This window comes from Grus americana, chromosome Z (assembly GCF_028858705.1).
Source record: "Grus americana isolate bGruAme1 chromosome Z, bGruAme1.mat, whole genome shotgun sequence".
Classification (NCBI taxonomy): Eukaryota; Metazoa; Chordata; class Aves; order Gruiformes; family Gruidae; genus Grus; species Grus americana.
Window position 1 is genome coordinate 62,587,252 of NC_072891.1, and position 27,296 is coordinate 62,614,547.

The 27,296-nt window shown below is 36.4% G+C and overlaps 1 protein-coding gene across 4 annotated transcripts in view; it reads right to left on the reverse strand.

Moving 5' to 3' along the window:
• The window catches only part of FBXL17 (F-box and leucine rich repeat protein 17), a 307,633-nt gene that overhangs the window by 268,625 nt on the left and 11,712 nt on the right, over positions 1–27,296 (reverse strand). For all 4 annotated transcript variants that reach the window (XR_008574640.1, XM_054809505.1, XM_054809506.1 and 1 more), the window contains exons 2-4: positions 25,243–25,365; positions 21,495–21,752; positions 20,595–20,726 (exon numbers count right to left, since the gene is read on the reverse strand). Coding sequence is in view for 3 of the 4 variants with exons in the window: in XM_054809505.1 (XP_054665480.1) it covers positions 20,595–20,726; positions 21,495–21,752; positions 25,243–25,365 (513 nt within the window). In the remaining variant the exon portion in view is untranslated. The remainder of the gene's footprint in view (positions 1–20,594; positions 20,727–21,494; positions 21,753–25,242; positions 25,366–27,296) is intronic.

Genomic DNA, 27,296 nt, shown 5'->3' on the forward strand with positions numbered 1-27,296 from the left:
CCAACAAATGTTATGGGAAGTTTGTTTAAATCATCTTTCCCTGGAAAAGAAAAGCCAGTGAATGTCCTCTAGTTAAACTGAGAAGCACTTTTTTTTTCCCCCTCAACTATTATTATTAAAGTTTTCCAACTGATGTTGTAGGCGGTCACTGAAGGCAGGCTGGCTGGCAGCACTGAAAAGTGCAGAAAAAGTGAGAGGGGAAGGATATGATTTTTGTTTATTGCAAAAAGTGTTTGAGACTAAAATGAGTGAGTTCTTTCTATCCGTCTTTTCTTTGGAACTATTGTGTGCTTTAGCAGCAGGTAAAGAAAAGTAGAGGAGGATATTAAATCAGATCATGTTACTTGGAGGATAAAAACTACACAGGTAAGTACTACACAAAGTAAGATAAAATAGATTTTGTTTTACCTTTTAATTACAAGTATTTTAATGGTATTGTTCTTTGAATTTCAGTGTGTTAACATATATTTGAAAGACATAAAACCTTTTTCAGTCTGGAAGTCCAGTTAAAGCCCTGAAAATCATATCACAAAAGGATACAATCTCAGTTCTCCACTACTATGTAAACACAGATTTGCATGACATGGCTCAGAGTCTGTTCTTAAAGGCTGCACATTTTACACCCTAAATAAAAAGGTCCTGGCTTGCATACTCATATTTTCAAATTAATAGGAACTGAGCCAAACGAAGTCTTTGGAAATAACTTTTTTTTGAGGACCTAAGTGTGAGTTTAGGAACACAATTATGTGAACTGCTCAATTTCCAAAACTGGAATCAGATATTCCAAAGAGCTGTAGGTCTAATTAACACTTAACATGATTCAATCAGTACCTTCAATCAGTACTTTGAATTTTAACTAAGTTCTGTTGAAAATTCAACTCATTTTTCCAATTATTTCCTCTTAAAAAAATAAAAAATAATCAAACTCTAGAATCTAACTGTTGATGTTTGAAAAGCTGGAACAGTACCTGTCCAGACCTGCTGAACTTCATGTGGCAGGATAATCATGCACAGCAACAGTGCGTCATAACCTGCTGACATCCCTGTGTGCATCCTAGAATAATCCTGAAATGAAGTGAAAGAATGCATAGAAAATGAGGTCTCTGCTCAGCCACTTTCCATCAAGAAGCTCTAGGCCACTATATTAACACCATCATGGTTTACAGATTACTGAACAAGTCCATCCTTGCAACATCAGACAAAAAATGTAACAGGTAAAGGAAGATATGACAACAGATGGATTTGTCAGACTGTGCACGGTGCTAATTGGGAATGCTAAAGCACTGCAATCATATGACTGTATTTAAGGAAGCTGGTTATCTTAAAAGCCAGACAATGATTCTCAGAGGTTTTAATACAAGCGTGATTTCTTGACAAAATTCAGCATTTTCAAATAAAACGATCACATTTTGCCTGTCAATTTAAGCCTATATGTCACTGTCTATCCCTCCATCACCTTTGTTGCAAATGGGGAGTTTTTAACCTAAAAAGTAGGTTACAGGATGAATATAATGGATACAAAAGAAATCTTCAGAACAAAATAATACAGGGAGGGGAAGTATACAAAATTGTGAGAATTAAACTGGAACCGATATCTCTCTGATTTGAATTAAAATACAAGGTACATAATTTAAAAGAAAATCACAAAGAGGACAAAACCATTTGCAAGACCCAAGGAAAAGACGACAAAAAAAGTATCTGCAATACTTCTTGGCTTAACTGAACAGAATATAACAAAGCGCATATGAATCAAACTGATGAGACATCTTTGCATACGGCAACCTCTGTGAAACTTTAAACATAGCCTAGAATGCAAATACTTCAACTATTCTGGAATTGAAAAGAAAAAAAACAAAACAACAAAACTCCAAAACTCAGACAATGGAAAAAAAGAACAAAACCTAAGTTTAGCAATCTTGAAAGATAATCAAAGCAATAATTAGAAAGACAGCAGGCATTTAGAGACTGCTAGATGCTTCTCCACAAGCAGTTGAAAAGTTCATTGAAGTTGTAACTTTCAGGAGAACAGATGACCAACTGCAAGAGAGACAGACATGTTTTCCTTGTCCAACAAGATAAAGAACAGTGTATAGATTCTGGAGCCTGGACATTGAGGTACATTTATAATGACTGAGCATAAAGTTGTATCAATACAGGATTTATTTCAGGCTAATCTTTAGACTAAATGGAAGCTATCTGAATGAGGTCAGGATAATGCCAAGTCTGAGCCTGTCTTACATGTAAGGTAGGCCTATGCACTCAGTGCGTACCAATGGCATGCACTCAGTAACAGTAGTGCATACAGTATGTTTGCACATGCTACTACCACTCAGGGGGAGTGGATAGGAGGGCAGAAGGAAAAAAAAAAACAGCCAACGCAAAACACACCCACCAGCTTGTCCTCTACAGATCATACACTAGTGAATAACTGCTTTGTGCAAAGTGGAACAGATCCTACCGTCAGCTGGGTGCCCTTAGCCCTGGGGTTCTTGCTGGTAATTTCACTTTCCTTTTCATAAAAGTTCTAACGTTCTTGTTCTGATCAGAAAGTGCAATCTTTTTGAATTTTTTTTTTTTTTTGTACTGGGTAGAGGGAGGATGCTATTCTTGATGGCATCAGACAGATTTAAAGCTAGTCAAACTGACCTTGAACAAACTTGGTGTCAACAAAGAAAAACTGAAAGTACACCAGGCAAAGAGAAAAGTACTCAGAAGGAATGCCTGAGAGGAAAAAAATATGTATCACTTCAGCCAACATAAAAGGATCTCAATAACACTGAATAACATGAAGATGAAAATTATGGGGTTGCATCATAATTATAATCTACTACTTGAATTTGAAAAGGAAATAAGGTCTGCAAAGACCCTTTACCTCCTTCCAACAGTGTGCAAGACAGAATAATAATTTTTAAAAATTAAAAATCTTTGTGAGAGAAATAATAACTTTCAATAAACATTGTAGATACGGATCACTTGCACTATATACAAAAAAGTGAGTCATTTACTAAAAAGAGGCATGGTATTTGTGTAACAACTAGATTAGACTCAACAACAGACAAAAGCTCTGTAAAATCATTTAGCTTTCAGATAAGAAATGGCAAAGAAAAATGTGGATGCACAAAAATATAGTTATATAAAGAACAAAAAAAATATCCCATATTTCCTATAAAAGTTTACTTTTTTTTTTTAATTAAGGTCAGCATTTAAAGCTGCTACTGTTAAATCAAAGTTCTCAATCAACAAAAAGAGTCTACTTTTTCTTTTTATCTGAAGCTTTGCAATTCTGGTTTTGGGGAGCAGGAAGAGGGTTTTTTTAATTTTTTTTTTTAAGACAAGATCACGAGGAGTAGGAATTAGTGATAAAAGTAGCTTACACTTACTCTCAGAAATAATGCTAATGATACTGATGACTTAAACATGTCCCAAAAGTTAAAAAAAAAAAGGTAAAAAAAAAAAGATGGTTTGGGGGGAATTTTGACCACCACTCCCCATTCTTTTCCTCCAGAGAAAAGCTAGAACAGGCTATAAGACTAGATATGTTTGGAGAGCAGCATCACTTATGACTGACCTATACTCTGATTAGGCCTAGCTTCAACTTTAAGGGGATCCATGGAAAAAAAAGTAGGAATGAAGTTTATAGCATCCCTTATGCAGTCTCTTTTCAATATCACAGAACACATGACGTCTGGGAAAACAAGGGTAGTTTATTTGTCTTGAGGACTTGACCAGCAAGGCTTTTGCAGAACTCTTCTCATTCTTTTTAATGTCCAGGCTATAAAACAAGCAAACAAAAAACCTCATCCAAAACCCACCAGCCCAAGCAACTACTTTATTCTTACTTGGTATATTAGTTAAGCTGCCTCCCCACCCACAAAAAAAAAATAAAAAAATAAATTTATGGTACTGCACTTGTCTGTTCTTCAGCACATTCCCTCCATTAATTTTTGCTACAAGGATGGAAAGCCTCTCAGAGAGGAGTGTGACCTCTTTTTAAACTGGTGTATCTATTTTCTACATGAGAGTCAAGAGCCTCCCAGTTTCCTCATTTTTCCATGTTCCTCACATAAAACTGCCAGGGAACAAAACATAGATGAGGAAAAATAAACCAACAAAAAACCAAACACAAAACAACAGCTACCTGCTTTTACTTGATCCTACATTTGCAACAGACCCTAGCATCTAAGGAAAGACATTTCTGGTAGCCTTACCAAATCTTTTCAGGCCCTAAACAGAAAATGTTCATACTGTGCCATGTCATGCCACAGAGCTCTATATACATTTAGCTAAGTAGATAGTATGTATAGGCAGAAAATAATAACGTTAGTTACTTTCTCAAACCCTGGCTTGAACACAGGCAAGCTGTATTTTTCAAAGGACAATAAAAAAGCAAAAGCACATCCTCTATACTGTGGTGGTTTCCCCTGCTAATTGGTACAGAAATAAAGAATTTTAAGGATTCATAAGCAGATATTCATACAGATTTCCTTTTTTTGTGAAAAATGAAAAAATTTCTAAGCAAAGTATTTGTTCATACATATACTCTCTAGCTAGGAAGGAAATTTCTTTCCAAAGTAATCAAGGAGGAAATGTTATACGCAACTGAAAACTTAAGGTCTTAAAATGGAAATTGTTGTGCTATATTTATGTAGGTAACACAAACTGCACAGACAGCAATATTAAATGAATCATTAGTTCTTCAATAATATTTGTTTTCAAAATCAACAGCTGCTTTTACAAAAATGTTGATTTTGTGGTGTATAAGAGAAGAGTAATTATTCCTTGCACTCACAAGCCTATCTTTTGAGCATGACAACCTTAACTCAAGAGAACCATAATCATACGTCTTCCAAATACAAACAGGTTAACCAGTAATAACAGTAATAATTATGTGCCCTTTCCACGTAGTTCAGCAAAGAAAACAATTTGCAGTGCTCAACTAAAAAAAAAAAATCTAATTTCAACTTTTAGAAATTAGAGAAATTGAATGTTACTTTTAAGATAGACAAATTTGTCAGAAACCAATATGCCTGGAGAATTAGATAGATGGAAGAGGATTGCACTCTCCTGTGATGAACACTAACTATTGCAGAACTCAATTGTCCTAGCAAAAAACAACCACAGCATACCAATGATTCCAGCATGGCAGATTCGATACGTAAAGAATGACATCATTAACAGAGTTACCAGATAAATGGCGCAATTTATTTTGGGCCAAAGTCTTAAACCAAGGTATCTAAATCTTTGATCTGCCTGTTGCCTTTTACTATGCATCAAAATTCATCTTGTTTCAAAGTGCTATTTCCCACAAATACTGGCTGTAGAAAGATATAAAGCATGTTTAATTCAAGAAGAATATATTAAAATTTCTTTTTGAACTACTGGACAAAAATATTATAATTTTTATAGAAAATCCGCAAGCAAAAAATGTAAACAAAATAATATTAAAATAATGAAATATTTGAATTCTTGTTCTTTAAACAACACGCTAAAAATGGTGGAGCATTTGTATAGGTACTATGCTACAAAAATTTCCGCACAGCTATAGGATCTTAATGTAAACTAACTGCAGAGAGATACTCTTCAGATCCAAAATGCTTATACCACCAAAAGCACTAAGCTTTCAATTTTTTTTAAAATGTCTTTTACTACTGTACAGTCTGAAAAGCACTGTACATTAAGTATCTTTAATATGCTTTATTACATCTATCACCTAATTCATCTTCAAATTTAAAAGCCAGAACTAAACGACAAGTAGAAATTGTTCTGCAGACACAAAAATATCTACACCTTACAAATCATTAAATTAGTGTCACAGGATACCACTTTTTTATGCACTACTAAGTAAATAGATTAAAACTAAAAAAGATGGTCAAAAGAGGTATCCAGATTTAGTTATTTCTTGTTATAACACTTATTTAAAATGTACTTGGAATTTTCCTTAAAACTAACTGTAGTTTGAGACAGGAGCTTGAAGTATTTGTTTCAATCCTTGAGTTGTGTCTAATTTGATGTACAAACTGTACTATCATCATCTTCATAAGATGAGAGCAAATCCCAAGTTAGTATAAAAAATAAAAACCTTTACTTTTTGCATTACCTCATCCAATTATTTTTTTTTAGGGAAGTAAGTAGATTCACAAACATATTAGACCTGTTCCTACAGTCCAAGATACTACTGAGTGAATGGCTACTTCCATGTAAAGGCAGCAAGAAACTAATACAGCAGTATCCCACCATGCCAATATAGGATATCCCTTGTTTATATATTATTTTCAGTCCAAGAAGAGAGCACTTTACAGGAGGGGAAAACAATTACCTGCATGAGTACATGTTACCCACCGCTTTACTGGGTCCACACAGTAATGCAGCCAAATTGTCACCTGCATGAAAACAAGTAAGCTACTGCCGTGTTATCTGAAATGTCATCCCTGGAGAGCAAACACTGGAATTGCTGTCAGAGTCAAGGAAGTTCTAAATTTCCAGATAATTCCAACCACAACAGAAGTGAGGAATACAGAGGAGGCAGATAGAGACCTCCACAGGGCAGCATGGCCCTACCAAATATAATCACAAGACCTTTGTTACCTTGTACCAAAAAAAAATTACTTCCTCCAAGGCGTGATCATGTTCTTTGTTTTCAGTTTGTAGCATAAGTATCAAAGTAGCATCATTCAAGTTTAATACCCACTGTCCAAGATTTATTTTCTTCCAGCAAGGAAAAAAAAAAAAAAAAAATCAACCACTTATCTCTACAGCAAGTTCCACAAGTGTCACATCGTTTCACTGAGGACTAGTATCACAACCGAAAAAACAAAAGGTCAGCTGTAGCAATCCTTCCATAGTAGTTTACTTGAAACACCCTTCCCAAGTGAGATAAAACTTCTACAGCAGAAAAAAAAAAAAAAAGGCAAAGAACATCTACAAGATGTATATACTGTAAACAACTTCAGCTCAAATGCATACTATTTTTATCTCATTAATTAACAAATGAGTATTGCAGTGCATTTGAAGTTTGTTACAAATATTTCAAAATCTGGAGAAGCTATCTATGAGCAACAGGACAGTACAGTGCTTTTCAGACTGTGCAGTGCTAAAAGACATTTAAAAAAAAAGATAAACAAGGCATTAGAACAAGAATTACTCACACGGAAGAAGAAATTTTCTAAGATATTATGACATATAATAGGCAATACTAAAATCAGAAGAAAATGGTACTATATGCAGCTGTTTCGAAACATACAAAATAAAAATTTCCTAAGTATCCACCGTCAATGTATTTTCAGAAATGCCTAAAACCACAGAAATTCTCAACCACCATTTCATTCTAGAAATTCACATTTTCATGAAATAACGATATTTAAACAGATTTATGTGTTGAAATCATCTAGTTTCAAGAACCTCTTACTCATGTTATACAGTATAGGCATTCTCTATATACTTAAATAGTCCTTAGTATTTTCAAGAGGCTGCACAAGATTAACAGCTATCAGTCTTCCCCTTTCCCCCCCCCAAAAAAAAATCAATTTCAGTGCAATCTAAAACTTTAATTTTCACATGTTAAATAGTAAATCAAAGTTTTAAAAAGTACTAAGATAATTTTAAAGAAGCTATAAAACTGCTTTTATCAAAGTCTCTCTTCGAAACTATAAAATGTCTCTAAACATGAACAGATTTAGAAATACAATAAAAGGAAACTGCAAGGATGCAGAGAGTTGCAAGCAAAGCTGACATTCTAAGCAGAGGAAACATCTCCTTTGTAACAACTACATTCCTGTTGCAAAGCCTGACTGCAGTGAACTGACTAACCCTACAAAATCAAAAAAAAAAAAAAAAAAAAAAATCACAGAGCATCAGAAGTGTAACATCTCCAAACACACAAGACCTAGAAACAAATCCTTTGGGCACGTGATATCTGTGTTAATAAGGGAGACAATAGCAGAGGCACAGCTATGCCTTTAACAGCAGTGCTGTTTGACTGTGTGATCGTCACTGTAAAAATGCAATCCTTGGAAGTAGTCAGAGGAAGTCTTCTGGAAAACTGCAGTTGCCATTCGAGCTCGCTCACATCAAAGCAGGCCCACTGACTTACATTTAACAAAAACTGTAATTTTTTTTTTGAGAGGGAGGAAAATACTTTGTGAGAACCTAACTGTTTTTTTAGTATGGGGAAGTTCCCAGAATTGTTGTACTGTTTAATGAAACAGTAAAGCTATCTTAACAGTTCACAGCTGCCCACTCCTGCCGACCCTCAAGCAAGCTCCTGCCCTTACATCAGCCATGCTGCTTGACAGACCTATTACCTTCCCAAGCTCGTTGCATAGTGAGCTCAGCCTAATCAACTAAGGAGAAAACTACTCATTTTTAACATCCCCCACTCCACAGGTTGAGAACACCCAGGTCAGAACAGTGGAGACGGCACATGGGAAGAGAGCAGCAGCCTGCAGTGGAACTGCTTCCTTGCAACAAACCCTGTTTTGCCAAACTTAGCCGTATCTTGCGATTCCTTTTCACATATGGCATACAAGCAGCTAGTGAGCTCAGACACTCTCCTACTCTACACGGCATTCATCTCTTTAGAGCTGGAATATCAAGTTATATAAGCTAGCTAGCCTTTTTTATTATTTTTTTTTCCTCCCCCAGTCCTTACCATTAAGGGAAGTTCATTTCAGGGCATTTCTTTGCATGTGTTTCATTCTTGATTAACCACTCTGAGCCTAAAAAAATCCAAACTTGTTCTTATTTCTTGTAGACATTAGACCTCCAAATACCAATGCTGTCCTACAACATTTAAGTACTAATTAGATAATATTAACAGCAGCAAATTTTTCTTGTTCACCTTTCAGAATGTTATTACTGTTCTCCACTTCAGTTTATACACAGCTCAGACATTTTCTCTCTGTTTACGACGAAAAACATTAAAAAAGAAATACTTCCCATTCACATTTGATCTTTTTCACCACCAACAACCTACAGTTGTTTCTAATATACATTTTCTGGGTTTAGACAGAAAATATTCTTAAACCATCCTTCTAATTTTACCAGACTGGCAGGAGACCAGCACAATCTTTACCACTGTTGTGGGTTAACCCTGGCCAGCAGCTAAGCCCCACGGAGACGCTCACTCACTGCCCCCAGTGGGATGGGGGAGAGAATTGGTAGGGTAACAGTGAAAAAACTCATGGACTGAGATAAAGACAGCTCAATAGGTAAAGCAAAAGCTGCACATGTAAGTGAAGCAAAACAAGAAATTCATTCACTGCTTCCCATGGGCCAGCTGGTGTTCAGCCATCTCCAGGAAAGCAGGGCTCCAGCACGTGTAACAGTTATTGGGAAGACAAACGCCATCACCCTGAACATCCTCCCTTCCTTCTTTTTCCCCCAGCTTTATACGCTGAGCATGACATCATATGGTATGGAATATCCCTGTGGTCAGTTGGGGTCAGCTGTCCCGGCTGTGTCCCCTCCCAATTCCTTGTGCACCCCCAGCCTCCTCGCTGGTGGGTGGGGTGAGAAGCAGAAAAGGCCTTGGCTCTGTGTAGGCACTGCTCCGTTACCGACACTGTTTTGATCACAAATCCAAAACCTAGCACCATGAACTACTATGAAGAAATTTAAGTCTATCCCAGCCCAAAACCATACACTGACAAAATCATTCCTATGGTCCGTTTAGTTACACTCACGCATTCATGTCGCAGACAGACACGCATCTATAACAACCTTCAACCCTCAAAAAACTTAAAAGGTTTAAAAATAATTTCATATTGTTACAAAACAATAATTTCTGCATAATGTCAGGAAAGTACAAACCCCACAGACAAAAAAAAAAATCCATTTGGATGCAACAGAGCAAGGAGACCAGAAGACAGTCACCATTTGGTGTTTGAAGACCACACCAGCAAGACAATTTTTATGGAAGCCCCAAGATACAATAGAACTTTCAAATGGTTAATATGGGGAAAATAAAATTTAAAAAAGTTACAATACAAACCAGAAGAAAGCAGAAATACTAAGCTAAGGACTCTGGCAAAGATACTGGAGCAAAGCTGCACATAGCTCTGAAAGGCTGAACAAGGTGTTCAAGATTAGCCACGATAAGTACAACAGTATCTAAGTCTAAAACCCAGACAAACACAGTTTCTTAGGCATTAGTATTCTGGATGAAAAGAACAATGACAGTTGAAAGACCACAGCAAATTCTACAGTAAATAACCCTAGAATTTCTATGACGATGAAAGTGTGGAAAACATGGAACACCAAAACCAGATTTAGATATGGATGATAAATGAAAAGCCTTCAGCTAAGTGTAAATCCAAAATTTTATGCATCTGAGGCACAGATGTTGCAGTTCAAATATCACAACAATTTAACCTTGACTCAAAAGACAGTATTTTTGGATGATTTAAGCAGTTCATTCTCCATGCCCACTCAATTTGCCCTGTAATGCATGTGCCAACAATGTAATATTTTGGTGAACATAACTACCTGGAAGAGTACCTCAAGATACCTATGAGAGAACATGAATATATTTGTTCCCAGATACTGGTCACTATAGCAGTATGAGAAGAGAGAATGTAGACATTTGTAGAACTTGCATCCATTACACCCAACTGTATACAAGGTTTGATCTCTCATACTTAAAACTTTAATCTACATGAACTTACAGTCATGTTCCTTAGGAAAAAAAGTGTTTTCAACCAGCTTAAGAAAATTTGACAAGTTCATTTCTCTAGCTTTATGAAGATAAAAAGTTCAACTGGGATTTGCTGGAACAGATGATATAAACAAAGATGCCTGTCTGTCATCCATTATTTTTAAATAATCTTGTCTTTGTCCAATACAAATAAAAATGTATTTCTATTATCTTTGATGGATGCAAATTACCATCATTTTAAAATAATGATACTGACAGTTTTAAGGCTTTGCTTCACAGCATCATACTTGTGATCTTTTCCAGTAAGCAGCATCACAGCTCACTGGGAGGAATATTATCAGTTTTGATTTATTGCTATCCTTAAGTGAATGGCTGAAGATTTTTATGAAGTACAACACGGGTCAAGATACCAACTTAACAAATTAAGACCTACAAGAGATTCATCTGGAGTTTGCCAGTGGTCTCTTTGCCACAAGATATCACTAGATTAAAAAAACAAACAAACCAACCAACCCATCCCCTCCCTCCAAAAACCTCTACAGAAATTGAAGATTTTTGTTACAGCTCAGTTCAGGTGACTTTAATATCTAGCAGCACACATTCTATTAAAACACATACTTTAGTGGAAAGATTTTTCATTCTATAGTCACAAACAGAATTCCGTGATACAAGTAGTGCAATAATACTTGTGCCACTGACCCAAATGACAAATAAATATTAAACAACCAAAAAGGCTCTGTACCCAGATACTGATCTCTCCCTGGTCAACAAGTTTTTAAATTAGATTAAAAGCTCAAGTAACTTGTTCAACAACAACAACCAAAGCCAAGAAACTCCCACAACACAAAAAAAACCCAAAAAACCCCACCAAAACCCCAAATGAGTACCTACAATCTAGTTTAATTCAAAATCTATTATGTTCATTAAAATTTATATAAATCTGCCCTACATAATCAAACTTACACATTTTCCTTAGTTCAGTAATAATTTATCATTTCAGTAAGTAGACTGAAGCATAAATTTTCTCATAAAATTTATTAATTACTGGAATCCAGAGGAAAAAAAAATTCACTGCATGCATCTTTTTCAGTATAGCAGTTACATATTATTACAGAGGTTTTATAGCTTCAGTAAAAGCCTCTTTTGAAGGCAATGTACTATTGCAACTTTCTATTCATTTGCTTTTACTTACACTCATTCCTGTTACATAAAATGCTAACAGGTCAAATTAGACAAAACGCCACAATAGTAAAGAAATTGTACAGGCATCTTCTGAGCTGACTGCTAATTACATTTAAACTTTCTATTTGCCATTTGACAGAACACTTAATAAAAACAAAACATTGCATGCTCCGGAAATACACAAATACCCTATAAATACTATTCATTTCTGTACTGCCATTGCTTTTGGTATGTATTTTAATTACAATATACAATGGCTCTTTCAATAACCATACAGAAAGCATGACATATTTAAAACTCACACCATGCATGCAATTTGCTTGTAGGTGGCTACTAGGTTTTTCACATTATATCCCTTCATTTTGATTTTTAGTACCTGAATCTTCAAAATTGAGATTATGATTCATTACAGTACTAAGTTTGATACGCAAGCTCACTAACATGCCAGTCATTAATGCACAGACATTAGCAGACATCACTTGAATGTATAAATATATTTAACCTTTTCTAAAACTGTATGCAAAATATATCTGCAAGTATCAAATGAATAATCATCTTATAAACGTTGACCAAAAAGTAGAAAATGTTCTGCAGCAACCACTTTCCCACTCCTATTTTATTCCCTCCCTCAATTGTCATTATGTTAATTTACAGTGTAATTACTATGCATTTTTACACATAAAATATTCCAAAAAAGTGGTATAACAAATTACAGCCTAAAGAATTATTGTAAGTGGTATAATAGGCAATTTTATATCTATATAAAAAATGGAAGTTTTTTTAAACTGTAGAGTAGGTAGAGCCATTAACCTACCACATGTAACCTAACAGGAGTCAAAAAACCTAATTAATGCAACAACACATATTACAACTCCAGTTCTTAGTTGCTTTTAAAACGTATACATACACACACACTCACACTACATGACAATTCAACCCACAACACGGAACAGTCAGTTAAAAAGCTCAATAAATGCAGTACTTGTTTAAAAAAGAACAAAAGAAAAAAAAGCACAGAGAGTAGGGAAACCATATAGCTGATCTTATTATTAAGCCAGAGTATTTGCATGTACAGTCAAGCATTTGAAACAACTAGCTTCACAAGAAGATTACAGTCTATACACACATTTTGTTTCTGCATAGTATATAGCATAAAGAAGCTGCACAAGGGAATTGGTAATGGGACATGAACCCATTCACTTCTATTAGTGGCCCAGGTCTGTGGTAACTGAAGTTAAATCATTTGACAGATGGTCGGTAGTTTTTATGAAATAAGCTGGTGCTTTCAGTCCATTTCCTGGTGCTTTTGTGATGTGGTATCTATCCACTATCACAAATGAGTACTCCCGTTGGCAGCCACAGTAACGACTGAATGAGCATGGAGACTGAACAAGTCTCTTAACCCTTGCTAGAGGTCTCTCTCTAGGTCAGGGTTTGCAGCACCTTGGTGGGGCAGTGGGGTGAAGCTTGCACTGCTGCTGCTGCTCATGCTGTACCTGTTTAGTGGACAAAAAGAGGACTTCAGATTCCAATGCTGTCAGTCTAAAGAGTTTCACAAACACTGAATTCATGTTAAAAATTAAATTTTCTTTCACCTGCTTAAATACAAAGCCTCCCATTGAAGACAAATATTTGGAGTGGGGATGATGGGGGACAGAAATCATACAAAAAGACAAAAGCATTAGCGAAGATTAAAAACAAACAACAAAAAACCAAAAACCACACCCTGCAACTCTTCAGTAAAATCTCCTGATAAGTAAAATCTCCTGATGAGGTAAGATGCCTTTTGAACAATACAACATAGAAAAAATACTTTCAGTATAACTTACAGTACTGCATTTAAAACTCAAAATGTGGTGTTAAGCATTAAGCTGAAAATTATTACATTAGGGGTCTCCTAATTTATTGACACCAAGAGCTTAACCAGAATTAGTTTGCCTCTCTGACACATACCCTTGAAATATAACTGAAGAGTGAGACATTGAAGTACTTTTGTTTTACACTTAAAAAAAAAGTCAAAGTTCAACTTGGCAAGCAGCTAAAACAATCACACAGTCATTTGCTTACTCCACCACATCCTGGCCCCGCCAGTGGGATGGGGAAGAGAATTGGGGAAAAAAAAAAGGTAAAAACTCATGGATTGCAATAAAGACAGTTTAATAGGACAGAAAAAGGAAGATAATAATGACAAAAGAGCATAGAAAACAAGTGATGCACAGCACAACTGGTCACCACCTGGAACCGATGCTCAGCTAGTTCCTGAGCCGTGCTGCCTCCCAGCCAACTGCCCCTCAGTTATATACTGAGCATGACATCAAATGGTATGAAATATCCCTTTGGCCAGTTTGGGTCAGCTGTCCTGGCTGTGTCCCCTCCCAGATTCTTGGGTACCCCCCACCTTCTCGTTGGCAGGGCAGTATGAGAAGCTGCAAAATCCTTGACTGCTTGACAACAGCTAAAATCATCAGTGTGTTATCAACATTATTCTCATCCTGAATCCAAAACAGCACCATACCAGCTGCTAGGAAGAAAAGTAACTCTATCCCAGCCAAAAAAGAGGACAAAAATAAAATTAATGTAGTAAAGAAAAAAAATCCCCACTATTAGACAAGGGTGCACATAAAATAATTTGCTTTAAAAAGCAAAGTTTCCTGTGCTGTATTTCTAAATACACATCCCCAGAAGACACATTCTTGGCCTTTAAGAAGCCACAAGTTCAAAAGTGCATTATCATTGCCAAAGGTGGTCTTATTTAGAAATGGGTAAAAAGTAAAATAAGGAACAATAGCCGGTTTTCTCCAAGGTTTCACTCAGGATCTCCTTTAGCATCATTCATGTTATACTCAGCATACCTAATATAGATAATAGAATCATAGAATAGTTTGGGTTGGAAGGGACCTTTAAAGATCATTTAGTTCCAACCCCCCTGCAATCAGCAGGGACATCTTCAACTACATCAGGTTGCTCAGAGCCTGGCCTTGAATGCTTTCAGGGATGGAGTATCTACCACCTCTCTGGGCAACGTTTTCCAAGAGATACACATTACTATCATACGTTACTCAAACTCATTCTATTTAAAAAAAAAAACCAGTGCAAAATATCCCACAATATGCCAAAATTTTATCAGTTTTCTCCTTCCTCTTTGCTAGTATTTGATGAACTACACAAAGCAATCTCTTCAAATGCTTCAATAAGAATATATGTAGCTACACTGAAGAAGTCAAACGCTATTTAGTTGAGTAGGCTTTGTTATACTAACAGTCTGAAGACATTTAAGAACTACTTAGACAGCAATCCTGGCAGCTGAACGGAAGAGAAAACAGGATCTGTGGAACCAGCACAACATCGCAGAAGTTAGCTGCGATGTATTGGCAATTCGCTATAGCAAGGACTGAAAGAGTGGTTACCACTACAAAGTCAATACCGCCACCTAAGGGTGACAACACAGTATTGTCTTTATTGCCAGATTATTTACAGAACCATTTATACAGAAAATAAAAGCCTGACATCTACATAGTGGTTCAAAGGCTTTTACAGCAAATACATATTTATGCATGAGCACACAGTCTTCACTTTGCTTTCCTCTCTATTAACATCAAACTTGGCATGAGTGTTTTACCTTAAGAATAGTATTACAGTAACTGCGCAAGTCAAAATGCAACAGTCCAAACAAAAAAAAGCAAAAAAAATTATCAAACTCTGAGAAATAAGATCCGATTTCTAAAGAAATGATCAAATCATTTTATTATGTTGTAAAAATGAACAACATGAATGTTTCAGAAGGGAAGCTTATTGAAAAGTTAACTTTCTGACATGGCTTTTTTCCTGTATGAGCATGTTTTCCTGTATCTCAGCTTAGTCTCAGTATAGTTATTCAATACATTTTTAAAACACTGAATATTATTTTTATAGTACATTAGTAGTTTTTGGTGCACATGTAATGTGTTTGACAAACTAAAATACGAGAGGGACTTTATCATTACTAGTAAACACTACCAACAATGTCATCTGTAAGGAGTTTTTGCTATAGAAAGCTCTGATTTAATACTTGACAGGAAGCATTATTGCCTAAAGCTACGATGTACAGAAATCAATCTCAGTATTGGCATCATCCCTAATATGTATGCATATGTTTAGCAAGTAAGTAGTCCTATACGTGCATTCTGTGTATACAAAGAAAACCAGCAACACTCCTGGAGAACATGAGTTTTTAATTAAAAAAAAAAAAGAAAAAAAAAGAAAAAAAAGGAAAAAGTCTGGAACAACTACAGTTCTTTTCAAAACCTCAAAACAATGAAATAAGCTAGTTAGTATTTTGGGAAAGCTATCATGAAGAAGCATGGGAAAATGATCCTTTTGCTGAAATTTCTCCAAATAGAAGAACAGTTTTAAGTAATTATATGTAAAGATTGAAATAGTATATGGAATATGTTGGGGGAAGGGAAGAATGGCAGGGAAATTACACTCTTTAGGAATATTTTTCCCCAAAAGTTTCTTTCATTTACTTGTTACTGGTGAAAAAGTAAGTTATTTCTATATATTCTAAGCTTCAGCAGTTCATCAGATGATGTGCAGTTTATATGCCTCATAATACTGACTTTTCTCCTCAAACAATTTGCCTGGATTAAACTCAAAGCAAAGTACTCTCTCCTCTCCACATTTGCCCTGTGTCATGCACAGGGCACATTGCTGAAGTGTTTTGTAGCTGACATGTATAACAAGAAAGAGAACTGCTTCCTAAAGTCAAAAATAGGGTGGGGGTGGTGGGGGAAACCTCAGTAAAACATACAGAGAAATAAATCAGATTACACTATGCTGTGATTATTCAGAAAACATGAAAATTAAGTTTATTTTGTTCTATAGATTTTTAGACTAGGTTGATTTCAGTCAATGCTTTAAAAGGGTATGTAAGCATATAATTATGTGACATAAAACTGTTTTAGTCTATCTTAATTCTTTTTTACTGAAACTAAAACAAAGAGTATTATTCACACATCTTAAGTGTCATAGTTTCTACCAAACGTAACATCACAGTTAATACAGATTTCTACTCTGTATTATCTGCTATAAACTGCAAAGGCGGGCAGAACACTAACAGAATACTCATCCTTAAAAATACCATTAAATAATTATCTGTAAAAAAATTACTGTAAAAGTGTTCTCACACATCAAGCATGAAAAAAGATTATGAAACACACTGCCAACTGGCAAAAATTTGGTTATCCTGCAATGTCCTCCATTCACAGTAGACACTGGACAGAGTCAAAAGACAAACAAGGAACTAGAAACGTGATCAAGTCAGACCATAACCATCTTAAATCACCTACTTCACAAGATCATTTTATTGAAAAGGGAGAAATGCTGCCAGGTGTAATAGCTTATTTGCAGTATTATTTCCCCTAAACAAGCTTGAAAAAGAAAAGAGAGAAAGGGAAGAAAGTATAGAGGTAGGAATGCTGCCATGTTCCTTGACAATTCAGGTTCAGTTCAGCCCCACTCCATGTGTCAGTGAGAATACTGCATGTTAGTGTGAAGCAGTTCTCTGATTTTTCAGTTGAGGCTACATACTGTCTATCTGGGACAGAAGGGCAAAAAAGGGGTTGCTAGAAAGCTAATAACGAAATTAACCAATTCATCTTCCACCAGCTTCAATCACATTAATCATTCATATGAAGCAAACATGAAAGTTATACTCATAGCATTCAATTCCAGGCATAACCATAAAATAAGAAGTCCAACTAAACTCAACCAAGAAGCTAGGAAAATTCCTAGAGTTATAAACTGTTCTTCCATTTACACTGAATTTCTGTGAGATTGTTCGATTGTATCAGACTGCTTGGGGACAGATAAGCAAAGACAACTCAACATATACTGGCACACTTCGTAAGTCCCGCTATTTTTTTTTTCCCCACTAGGTTCGCAATTTGGCCAGTGTATTTCAGAAAAGAGGCTTTGCATATAATTACTCTTTCATTCAAATGACAGAGGAAAAACAAACATATTTTGAAGAGACACAAATCATAAACAGTTACGCAAACAACAACCTGGTGTTGTTAAGCTAGCCTTGCGATATTAACTTTTTCCTCACACATCCTTTGCACCCATTTATTATTTGCAGCTGTCATTTATTACCATGACATAATCAGCATTTCAAAGGAAGGAAAGGGTCTATTTTTCTGTGAAATGCCTAGTGTATTAAACAATCAGAACATAAATTCTTCCTTCTCTGTTTCCGCTCAGCAGTCTGATAATGGAGTTACTTAGCAACAGATGAAGCAACTGAACTATGTTGCCTGATCCACACTTCACTGTGAAGTAACACTCACAAGCTGCTGGTTGCCTCCATATAGATTTTTATATCTATATATTAAAGTATAAAATCCATTAGTCTGAGACAAGCTTCTGTGAAAACCCAGACATCATGTACAGTCTATAATGGACTGCACATTTTGAAATTAATAGGAATTGCCTGTAAGAGTCACATGATTTTGAGCACCTCTGAAAAAGGAAGAAATAAGAAAATAAAAAACAGAACACACAGGCTCAATTTACAGTATTTCCATGGAAGCTACAGAAGCTGTTTAAAAAGGAGGAGCAGGGGAGGAAGAGTCTTCTTCCTATAGCAGGCTGACAATCTATGAACTTCAAATACACAAACCAAGCCCTCATATGTCAAGTGCACTTTTCTTGCCACAGAATATTTTGATTTCAGAGAATGAATACTTACTTATTTTTAAAACAAATACACATTTCCCCAAATTATCATTCACCAAAAGAACAGGAAGTAAAATGTGCCACAGGAAATATTAACACTGGTTTTACTTTAGAAGGCCATCTTAAAAACAAAAGTAACCCACAGAATTTGACAATTCAAATAGTGGATTATCATTTCCCACCAACCATTGCTCTCTTTTAAGCCAAGTCCATGGCATTAAACAACTCCTTTTTTTTTATTTTGCAAAGTGATTTTTTTGTTTTTATTTTACAACCGCACAAGAATGTCTTACAAGTTGTCTTGATTCATCACACAAAAATACACTTCCAGAAAGATCTGAAAGTCTCTTGCCTCTGGCAAGGGGAAAGCACATCAGTTTCTATAGCTTTGTCACCTAGTTCAAAGTTCATCATCCAAGTGTTATTTTATTCTAAAGATTCAACACCCTGGAGTTCATAACAGCTTTATAACTTATTTCATGTTGACATTTCTAGACCAAGATTTAAGGACATGAATTTGGACTTTACAAAGCTAAACCAAGTTTGCCGCAAGTTTTTTTCTGAAAAATTAAGATTGGGCAGCAGCTTTAAATAAAATCAGACATTAAAAAAACCCTACATGAGAAATTGTGCAAAGGGTAGTTTTGGTAAGTCACTTGACAAATTTTCAGAAGTGACAAAATAAGTTTCCTATTCATGTGAGAGTACATATTTTTGTCATATTTCCAATGAAAAATTAATATTATTTTTCCAATAATGAAGGCAAGCAAATAAAGTGCAAATGAAGAATATCTTTACTGATTGTCTTAAAAACAAGATACTTCCTATGTCCCATTTGAACTGAGAACTTAGATGACATTTCAGTTAATAAAACAGAACTTTTAAGTACTAACAATTGTAATGTCAGCTTCTTAGGTTGCATTCCAGACTATAAAGAGAATAAAAACTTCAGTGGCAAGAAGTGGAAGACATATCTATAAGGAAGGTCAAGTTAACACCTTACCCATGTGTTTTCCAATGATCACGCGCTTATGTAGTTATTTATACACACAATAATCTTCACGTACAATTAAGAAATCTTTCATGGACAATTATGCAAAACTTGAATATGCACAAGTTTTTTCCTCTTTCATTCAAAACAAACAATACTTTGAATTTCCCTACCTTTCCCCACTTAATTTTTGCAGAAGTATGCTTTCCTTTCAGGCTTCTTGGAACTTCCATTTATCTTTTTTTTTAATTAAAAAGATTTTCATGTGTTAAGATAAACATTACAAGGACTAATTTTGACAGTACCCAAGATTATATTTTGATATGCAAGGAGGGGACACGCCCTTTTTTCTGCATTTGAACTATTCTGAGATCTCAGGCTTGACCATTATCTCCTATTTCTCAACTTCCTACAGTTCTGATCCAAACCAATAAAAAGCTTTCAAAAAAAAAATAGAAACCATTCTCAAATTAACTATCTTAGCAGTGCTCTACTATACCATTTAGTAGATACTGGCTTTCAACTTTAGAAACCATCATTTCAGAGACTGCTTATAATTAGGACACAACATAGTTTTATTAATCCTCAACAACCTCCTTCTACTAGCACAGGCACACTACTGCATTCTGATGAGAAAGTGACTAATTTAAAGAAAAGATTATCACAGTGTGTTATTTGTAATCAAGAACGCAACCCCTCAAAATTTTTTAGTTTATTTAGTTTGCACTTCCTACTGTAGAAAAACATACTGGTATAAACATATGGACAAATCATTTTCCTACACAAATCAGGCATCTCTCAAACAATTACTCTTGGAATGTCCCGTCAAATCCAAAAGTTAATGTGTACCAAGAATAGCACTAGCTTAACTTGTACTTTGAGTCACGTTCTGAGCTATGTCTGTAGAACCTAAATTTTCACAGCTAGAGAACATTTTTACTCAATTCACTGCCAAAAAGCAGCTATTCAGAAGAAAGTTTTAAACAGATAAAAGGCAAGTGAAAGCTTTAACAATGAAAATGCTGAGGAAAAAAATAAATCATAACATGTACTTACTAATTTGTTTTCTTGCATGTATATTCTTTGCAACTTCAGACAGCCTTTAGCTATAATGATCATTCCTTCATCTGAGATCTTGTAACATTGCCCAAAATGAATGTCTTTCAATTCTCTGCATTTTGAACCTAGCTGCAATTAATGAAATCAAAGCAAGCATATAAGAATAAAGGGAAAAAAACAACTGGATTTGACTGAATTGGAGAATTAACATGTCTTTCTGCTTCTCTGCCTCTCCTTAAAATTATCTTTCTTCACAAGTTTTGTAAATACTATACACAAACAAGAAAGATTATAATTACATACATAATGAAATTGCTAACTACAGTCAACAAAATGGAGCTAAGAGCAGCACATAAGAGCGAAGTTATTTATTGGGCATATATATAAGTAGCTAACAATGCCTGTATGCTAGACTATCGACAGTATATTTGATTTAACACAACTACGTCACAGCTTACCCTAAATGCTCCTTTAACACAACAGACATAGTTGATGAAACCTTCCTGCAGGCCTAACATATAAAGATCTCAATCACCTTCAGCTTTCAAGATGCAAGAGTTAGTTAAACACTGGTTCCAAATAGGAACTAAGCTCAGGAAAATTTAATCAGCCAGAGGTGAAGTACAGGATGTCAAAGTGAAGATTTCATTACAAAAGGGATCATTTAACTCCTGTATATTAAAAAAAAAAAAAAAGTAAAAAAGTGCAGTCTCTAAAGAACAGCATTTACTGCACCAAAAAAATATGTCCATAAACCAATTTTTAAAGTAGAAGAGGTCATCTGATTTTAATTAAATCCTAGAAGAGGGTACCTTCTTCCATGTCCTATTTTTGCACTGGGTAAGAAGTTGAAAGGTACTCAATTTACAAAAGAAATTTGTAGAATAGGTAAGTTACCTGCTTTAGGCCTTCATCAGTGAGTCTGTCTTGATTGCCTACGTGCACTTTCTGAAGAAGAGGACACTGAGAGGCAACTGCAATAATAGAGGTGTCAGAAAGCTGTTTACACCTGTAGGCAGTATACCTGAGGAGTCCAGGACATTTAATTGCTAATATGCATACACCTGTATCAGATACATTGCGACAATCAGAAATATTGATTTCAGTAATATTCTGGCTTCTTGATGCTATCTTTTCCAACAGCTCATCGGTGACCTGCAAAGAAAATACAAATACTCAAATTTTTCTTTTTTCATAAACATCTTGAATTTTACTAGCACAAAAATTACTATCTGTAAGATGCATTTCCATTAGCTATTGAAGAATGAAAAGATTTGTTTTCCAAGATAAAAGCATACTTGTATAATCAGTTTTACAGCTATCTTTAAAGAATTCCGCTACAACCCTTGAAGAAAATAACAGTCCTCTTCATATTTTAGACAAATAATTCTCCATCCTTGGAAAAAAAAAAAAGAAAGGATTTGTTTGCTCTTCTGCAGCAGCACCTTACATACCTAAGGTAGCATTTACAGAGAAGTAAAGGGTTTATATGTCTCTGAAATGCAACAGGTTTTTACTTAGACTTTGGTAATCATCCAAAACCAGGTGCAGTGGACAAATACTACAGTGATGCAGGTAACAATGGGCTTTTTAACAATGGAAACAGTCATCTAGGGTAGCAGTGAATGAAAGGGATGAGAAGAACACTGGAATGAAAAAAGATAATTAAACCCCAGAAGTTTCCTCCTGTTATTTGCTCAGTGTTAAAACAGAATACTTGCATATTTTAAAGTGTTAGCCTATGAAAGCCCATTAAATCAGATACATGCACTATTTTCCCAGAGCTCCACTGAAGAAAAAAAGATTCTATCTGCTTTGTACTGTACACATTTGTTAATTAACATGCCAATCATTTTAAGAGAAGCCAGTCCCACAAAACAGGTAAGAAACATAAGAGATTCTTTATGCTGAAGTTTATAAGTTAAAACAAAACAAACTAAACCAAAGCAGGCAAGACACAATGCATAGAACTCCCTCAATTTAAAAGCTTCACTTCAAAAAACCTGAGATGACATATGACCAAAGTCTTTCTAACAAAACCATTCAGGAACATTTATCCACCACTTAGCATAGGTGAGATCTAGCTTTAAGTCTGGAGAGGAGAAGACAGCAACATGAATCCCTTTTGTTTTTCTCTTACACAGTTGAGAAACAAACACTTTCTTTGCTGCATTCAATCTGTTTTCCACTAGTAGCAAGTCTAATCTCTTTTCTTGCTGTGTTGGGTTTGCATGGCAAGGTTTTGGTGGCGGGGGGGCTACAGGGGTGGCTTCTGTGAGAAGCTGCTAGAAGCTCCCCCTGTGTCTGATAGAGCCAATGCCAGCCAGCTCCAAGACGGGCCCGCCGCTGGCCAAGGCAAAGCCAATCAGCGCCTCTGTGATAACATATTTAAGAAGGAAAACACTTAGAGAGAGAGAGCTTTTGCAGCCGGAGAGAGGAGTGAGAAGATGTAAGAAACTCTGCAGACACCAAGGTCAGTGCAGATGGAAGGGGAGGAGGAGCTCCAGGCGCAGGAGCACAGATCCCCCTGCAGCCTGTGGTGAAGACCATGGTAAAGCAGGCTGTTCCCCTGCAGCCCATGGAGGAAGGATGAGGGGGTGTAGAGATTCCACCTGCAGCCCGTGGAGGACCCCACGCCGGAGCAGGTGGAGGCACCTGAAGGAGGCTGTGGCCCGTGGGAAGCCCACGCTGGAGCAAGTTCCAGGCCGGACCGGTGGACCCGTGCAGAGGGGAGCCCACGCCAGGGCAGGTTTGCTGGCAGGACTTTGTGACCCCGTGGGGGACCCCACGCTGGAGCAGTTTGCTCCTGAAGGTCTGCACCCCGTGAGAGGGACTCCATGCTGGAGCAGGGGAACGATGAGAGGAGTCCTCCCCCTGAGGATGAAGAGGCAGCAGAAACACCGTGTGATGAACTGACCGTAAACCCCATTCCCTGTCCCCCTGTGCTGCTGAGGGGGGGGAAGGTTGAAGCCGGGAGTGAAGTTGAGCCCGGGAAGATGGGAGGGGTGGGGGGAGGTGTTTTAAGAGTTGATTTTATTTTCTCATTCCTCTACTCTGTTTTGCCTAGTAATATATTAGATTAATTCCCTCTCTAAGTTTGGTCTGTTTTGCTCGTGACGATAATTAGTGAGTGATCTCTCCCTGTCCTTATCTCGACCTACAAGCATTTCGTTATGCCTTTTCTCCCCTGTTTAGTGAATGAGGGGAGTGAGAGAGCGGCTCTGGTGGGCACCTGGCCTCCAGCCAGGGTCAACCCACCACATTGCTATTTCATGAGGGAACTGTTAGCTAGAAAACATGACGAATTGCAAACAAATTAAAAAAAAAAAAACCCAAACCAAAACCCACACACTAAAAACCACAAATGACTCCCCCCTCGCCCCCAAAAAAAACCCAGCAAATAACCAACAAAACCAACAATAACCAAAAAACCCAAACCCACCAAACCCTCCCCACACACAAAGGATAACGTTTGTGTTTTCATATTGGTTTAGGAACTCAATAAAAAACTGGCAAGATAGGTTTCTTAGGGCAATGCCACAACTGATAAACTTTAGTAGAGATCCCAACATACCAATAGGCAAAACCATAAATAAAAAAACCATTAAAAAAACCATTAAAAAAATCTTCCTTGTAGAAATAAGGCTACACCTCAAGACAAGGAAGAAGAAAGACTGATTTGACACATGTACCTACAGAGCAAAAAGATGGACCTCTGATATAAGTGTGCTTTGGAGTAACATCAGAAAAATATCAGACAATCTGTTACGCAACTTCTCCGTAGTGTTTCATAAATATTTTAACTAGTAAGTCTAGAAGCAGAACTTGCATGCTTTCTCATGAATTGGTGATCTGAAAATAATATCCCATGTACAATCTTCATGTCCAACATAGATGAGTTCATGTTGGTGCTTCTTCCAATGAGACCCTCCAATGGTTGTTCCCCTGCACCCTATGTTTTCATGAAACTCTCAAGAAATTGTTCTATAAACCTCTGCAAGTAACTAAGTAACAAGAAACCTAAAGGGGCTAGCCAAACAATACAGGCATCCTTAAAAAAGTTTTCCAAGGAGAAAAGTTATCCTGAACAATCCTAAGCCAGGGTGTGTAAGGATTTCACTAAATGATATCTACGAATCCCAGACATATTTAATTCTAGGATCAGCTAAAGGGCTAAAAAGACACAATCTGTCTTCTCATCAGAAGAAGCCACATCAGCTGAAGGAAAATTAAAGAAAATTTGCTAAAACAAACAGAGCAAGCACCTGTTAGGTGACCATTCTTCAAAGCAGAGCATCCTCAGAAAAGCTCATGTATGTCTTTCAATTATAATGAGATCTGATAGCTCTTACGAATGGAACTACCACTAGCTGATGCAAACCTGAGACAGGTAATCCACAATCCATTTAAAATAGCAGTTGTCCTCACACTGTTTAACAACTGAGCTCAGTCAAAAGAAGCTACATTTAAAGGAGTTAATCTAAGGGTCCAGACAGTAGAGTAATCTAACGGTCCTCTAATCCCTGAAAGCACAGACATCACCATTTTATGGGTTTCTTTTGTTTACCTTTGGACAAAAGTACAAGTTCTGAGAAAAAATTCTTAGTTATCAAAACATGATCCTTCCACAATGATACCTTCGTACCTGTTGACGACTACTGAGATCCAGTTGCTTCCAAAACTGAAAATCCAAACAGAGGTCACGCCAATATTTACAGACTAATGACGCTGACAGGCAACGCTCATTCAGAGATAAATTGGAAAATATCTGTAAAAAAAAAAAGAGAAAAATGTATTGTCAGAAGTAATCATATTTTAGACAGAAGTATTTTATTACTAACCCATCTTGTAAAAGACAGAAAAGTATTTGTGTGCATTGCAACACAGTTCTAGAACTTGCAAGGTTCAAGGACAATAACAAAAAACCCACAACAGCTGACAGTATTAGTAAGTCACATTAGCACAACCAGCAACAGAACGTATCCTACTTAAGTACTCATTTCTTAGACCAAATTTCGAATGTGCTTCTAAGATGGCATACCTAAAGATTTACAAGTATTATCTCAATGTTATTTGCAAGCCATTGAAAAGGTGTTTTCATTCCCTTTCTGATTCCAATAGAAAAACCTTTCCTTTTATTTCTTAACTGAATTGAAAAAAAATCATAAAGGTACTAAAACATCAGTCTTGTGGGAAGGGGTCATGGGATAGTGGAGCAGATCAGCAGAGCAAATCAGCGTCATACAAGGAAACTAAACACAGAAGTAGCATTTTATACCCCAAGGTTTTGACCACTATAGCAGCCTGCAAAAAAGAATAAACTATAACTTTAAGGCAGGGTCATAAACTGCTTTTACATTTATTGTATTCAGCCCTTCCTCAGAAGTACTGTTGCTTATTAATAAATGTAACTCTTGACAGATTTTCTTTTTATACATGAAGGTACCCTGTAACCACAAATGAACTTTAATCTACACATCATCTTATAATGAAAAAAGGCAATCACAGCATTAAGATACCTACCTGATTGAAAAACACGAAACAGTCCTCCCATTCAACTGTTGAGGACATCAGGTACTAAGTAAAAGCACTATACCCAATCTCAGGCAACGTGCTCGAGAAAATCTGAAAATATTGAAGAGCGTCCATAGGAAAGCACTGAGGTCTAGAAAATGTGAAAACATTTGAAGAAAAGACTAGGACTGTTTAACCAAGCAACAGGGACAGCAAATAGGGTAAACAAACTAGAGAGAACACCACTTTCATCTTCTTTGTGGAGGGTAGGACAATTAGTCTCAAAAATTGTTAGGCTTCTAAACTAAGGATAATGAAGCATTGGAACGTAATACCTTACAGAATTTCCATCATTGGGTGGTCTTTGGAACAGACTATAGACAATCAACTGTCAACAGAAACAACTATTACTGTCCCCTTATCCTAGGAGATGGCTTAGCTCAGCAGGTTTAAATATTAAAATTCCTGTAAGACCCCTTGGCAAAGGGGAGTTGGTTGACTATTCCTAGAAGATCTGCAAAATGTAAGGGGGAAGGGGGGGGGGGGGATAAATCAAATCCACCACCTTGCATAAATGGTTGTGAGATTTATCACTCCCATCTTCTTCTAGCTATGAAAAAGTCACAATCTCTTATTTAAGACTCCTTGCAGCACTGAAGGATTGTGCATGAAACCTGTTTTCCTGCAGGCCTTTGCTTGACCATTACCAGAGACAACGAATGTTTCCTGCTATAGAATCAGTTGAACATGGGCAGACATAAGTGCAGATAAAACAGTCGACACCTGCTTCCTCCCTGATTTCTTGGTCTGTACTGGTGAATCCATGCACAGAGCAAGGATGTGGCTGTGATCAACACCCAAAAAATACCATCACTCCCAGTCAAGCAGTGGAAAAAGCACTAAGTAATTTAGTGTCTGACAGTCCTACCACAAAAGCGTAATTCTAAGCATTAGAAAAAGATGTTAGTCTGATGATTCTCATCAGTTGTGTTACTAAAAGCAGTAGGAAACCTGAGTTCCTACTTCCAGTAGGAAACAGAAGACAGAATCTTTCAGCAGTTACGAAAACCTCAGAAGAGAGCAAGGCAATACAATCCACATTATGTTTAGACAGACAGCAAAATCACTCCAGTAAATACTATGAACAGATGCCAAGGGTGCAACTAATCTTCGCTACAGTAGAAA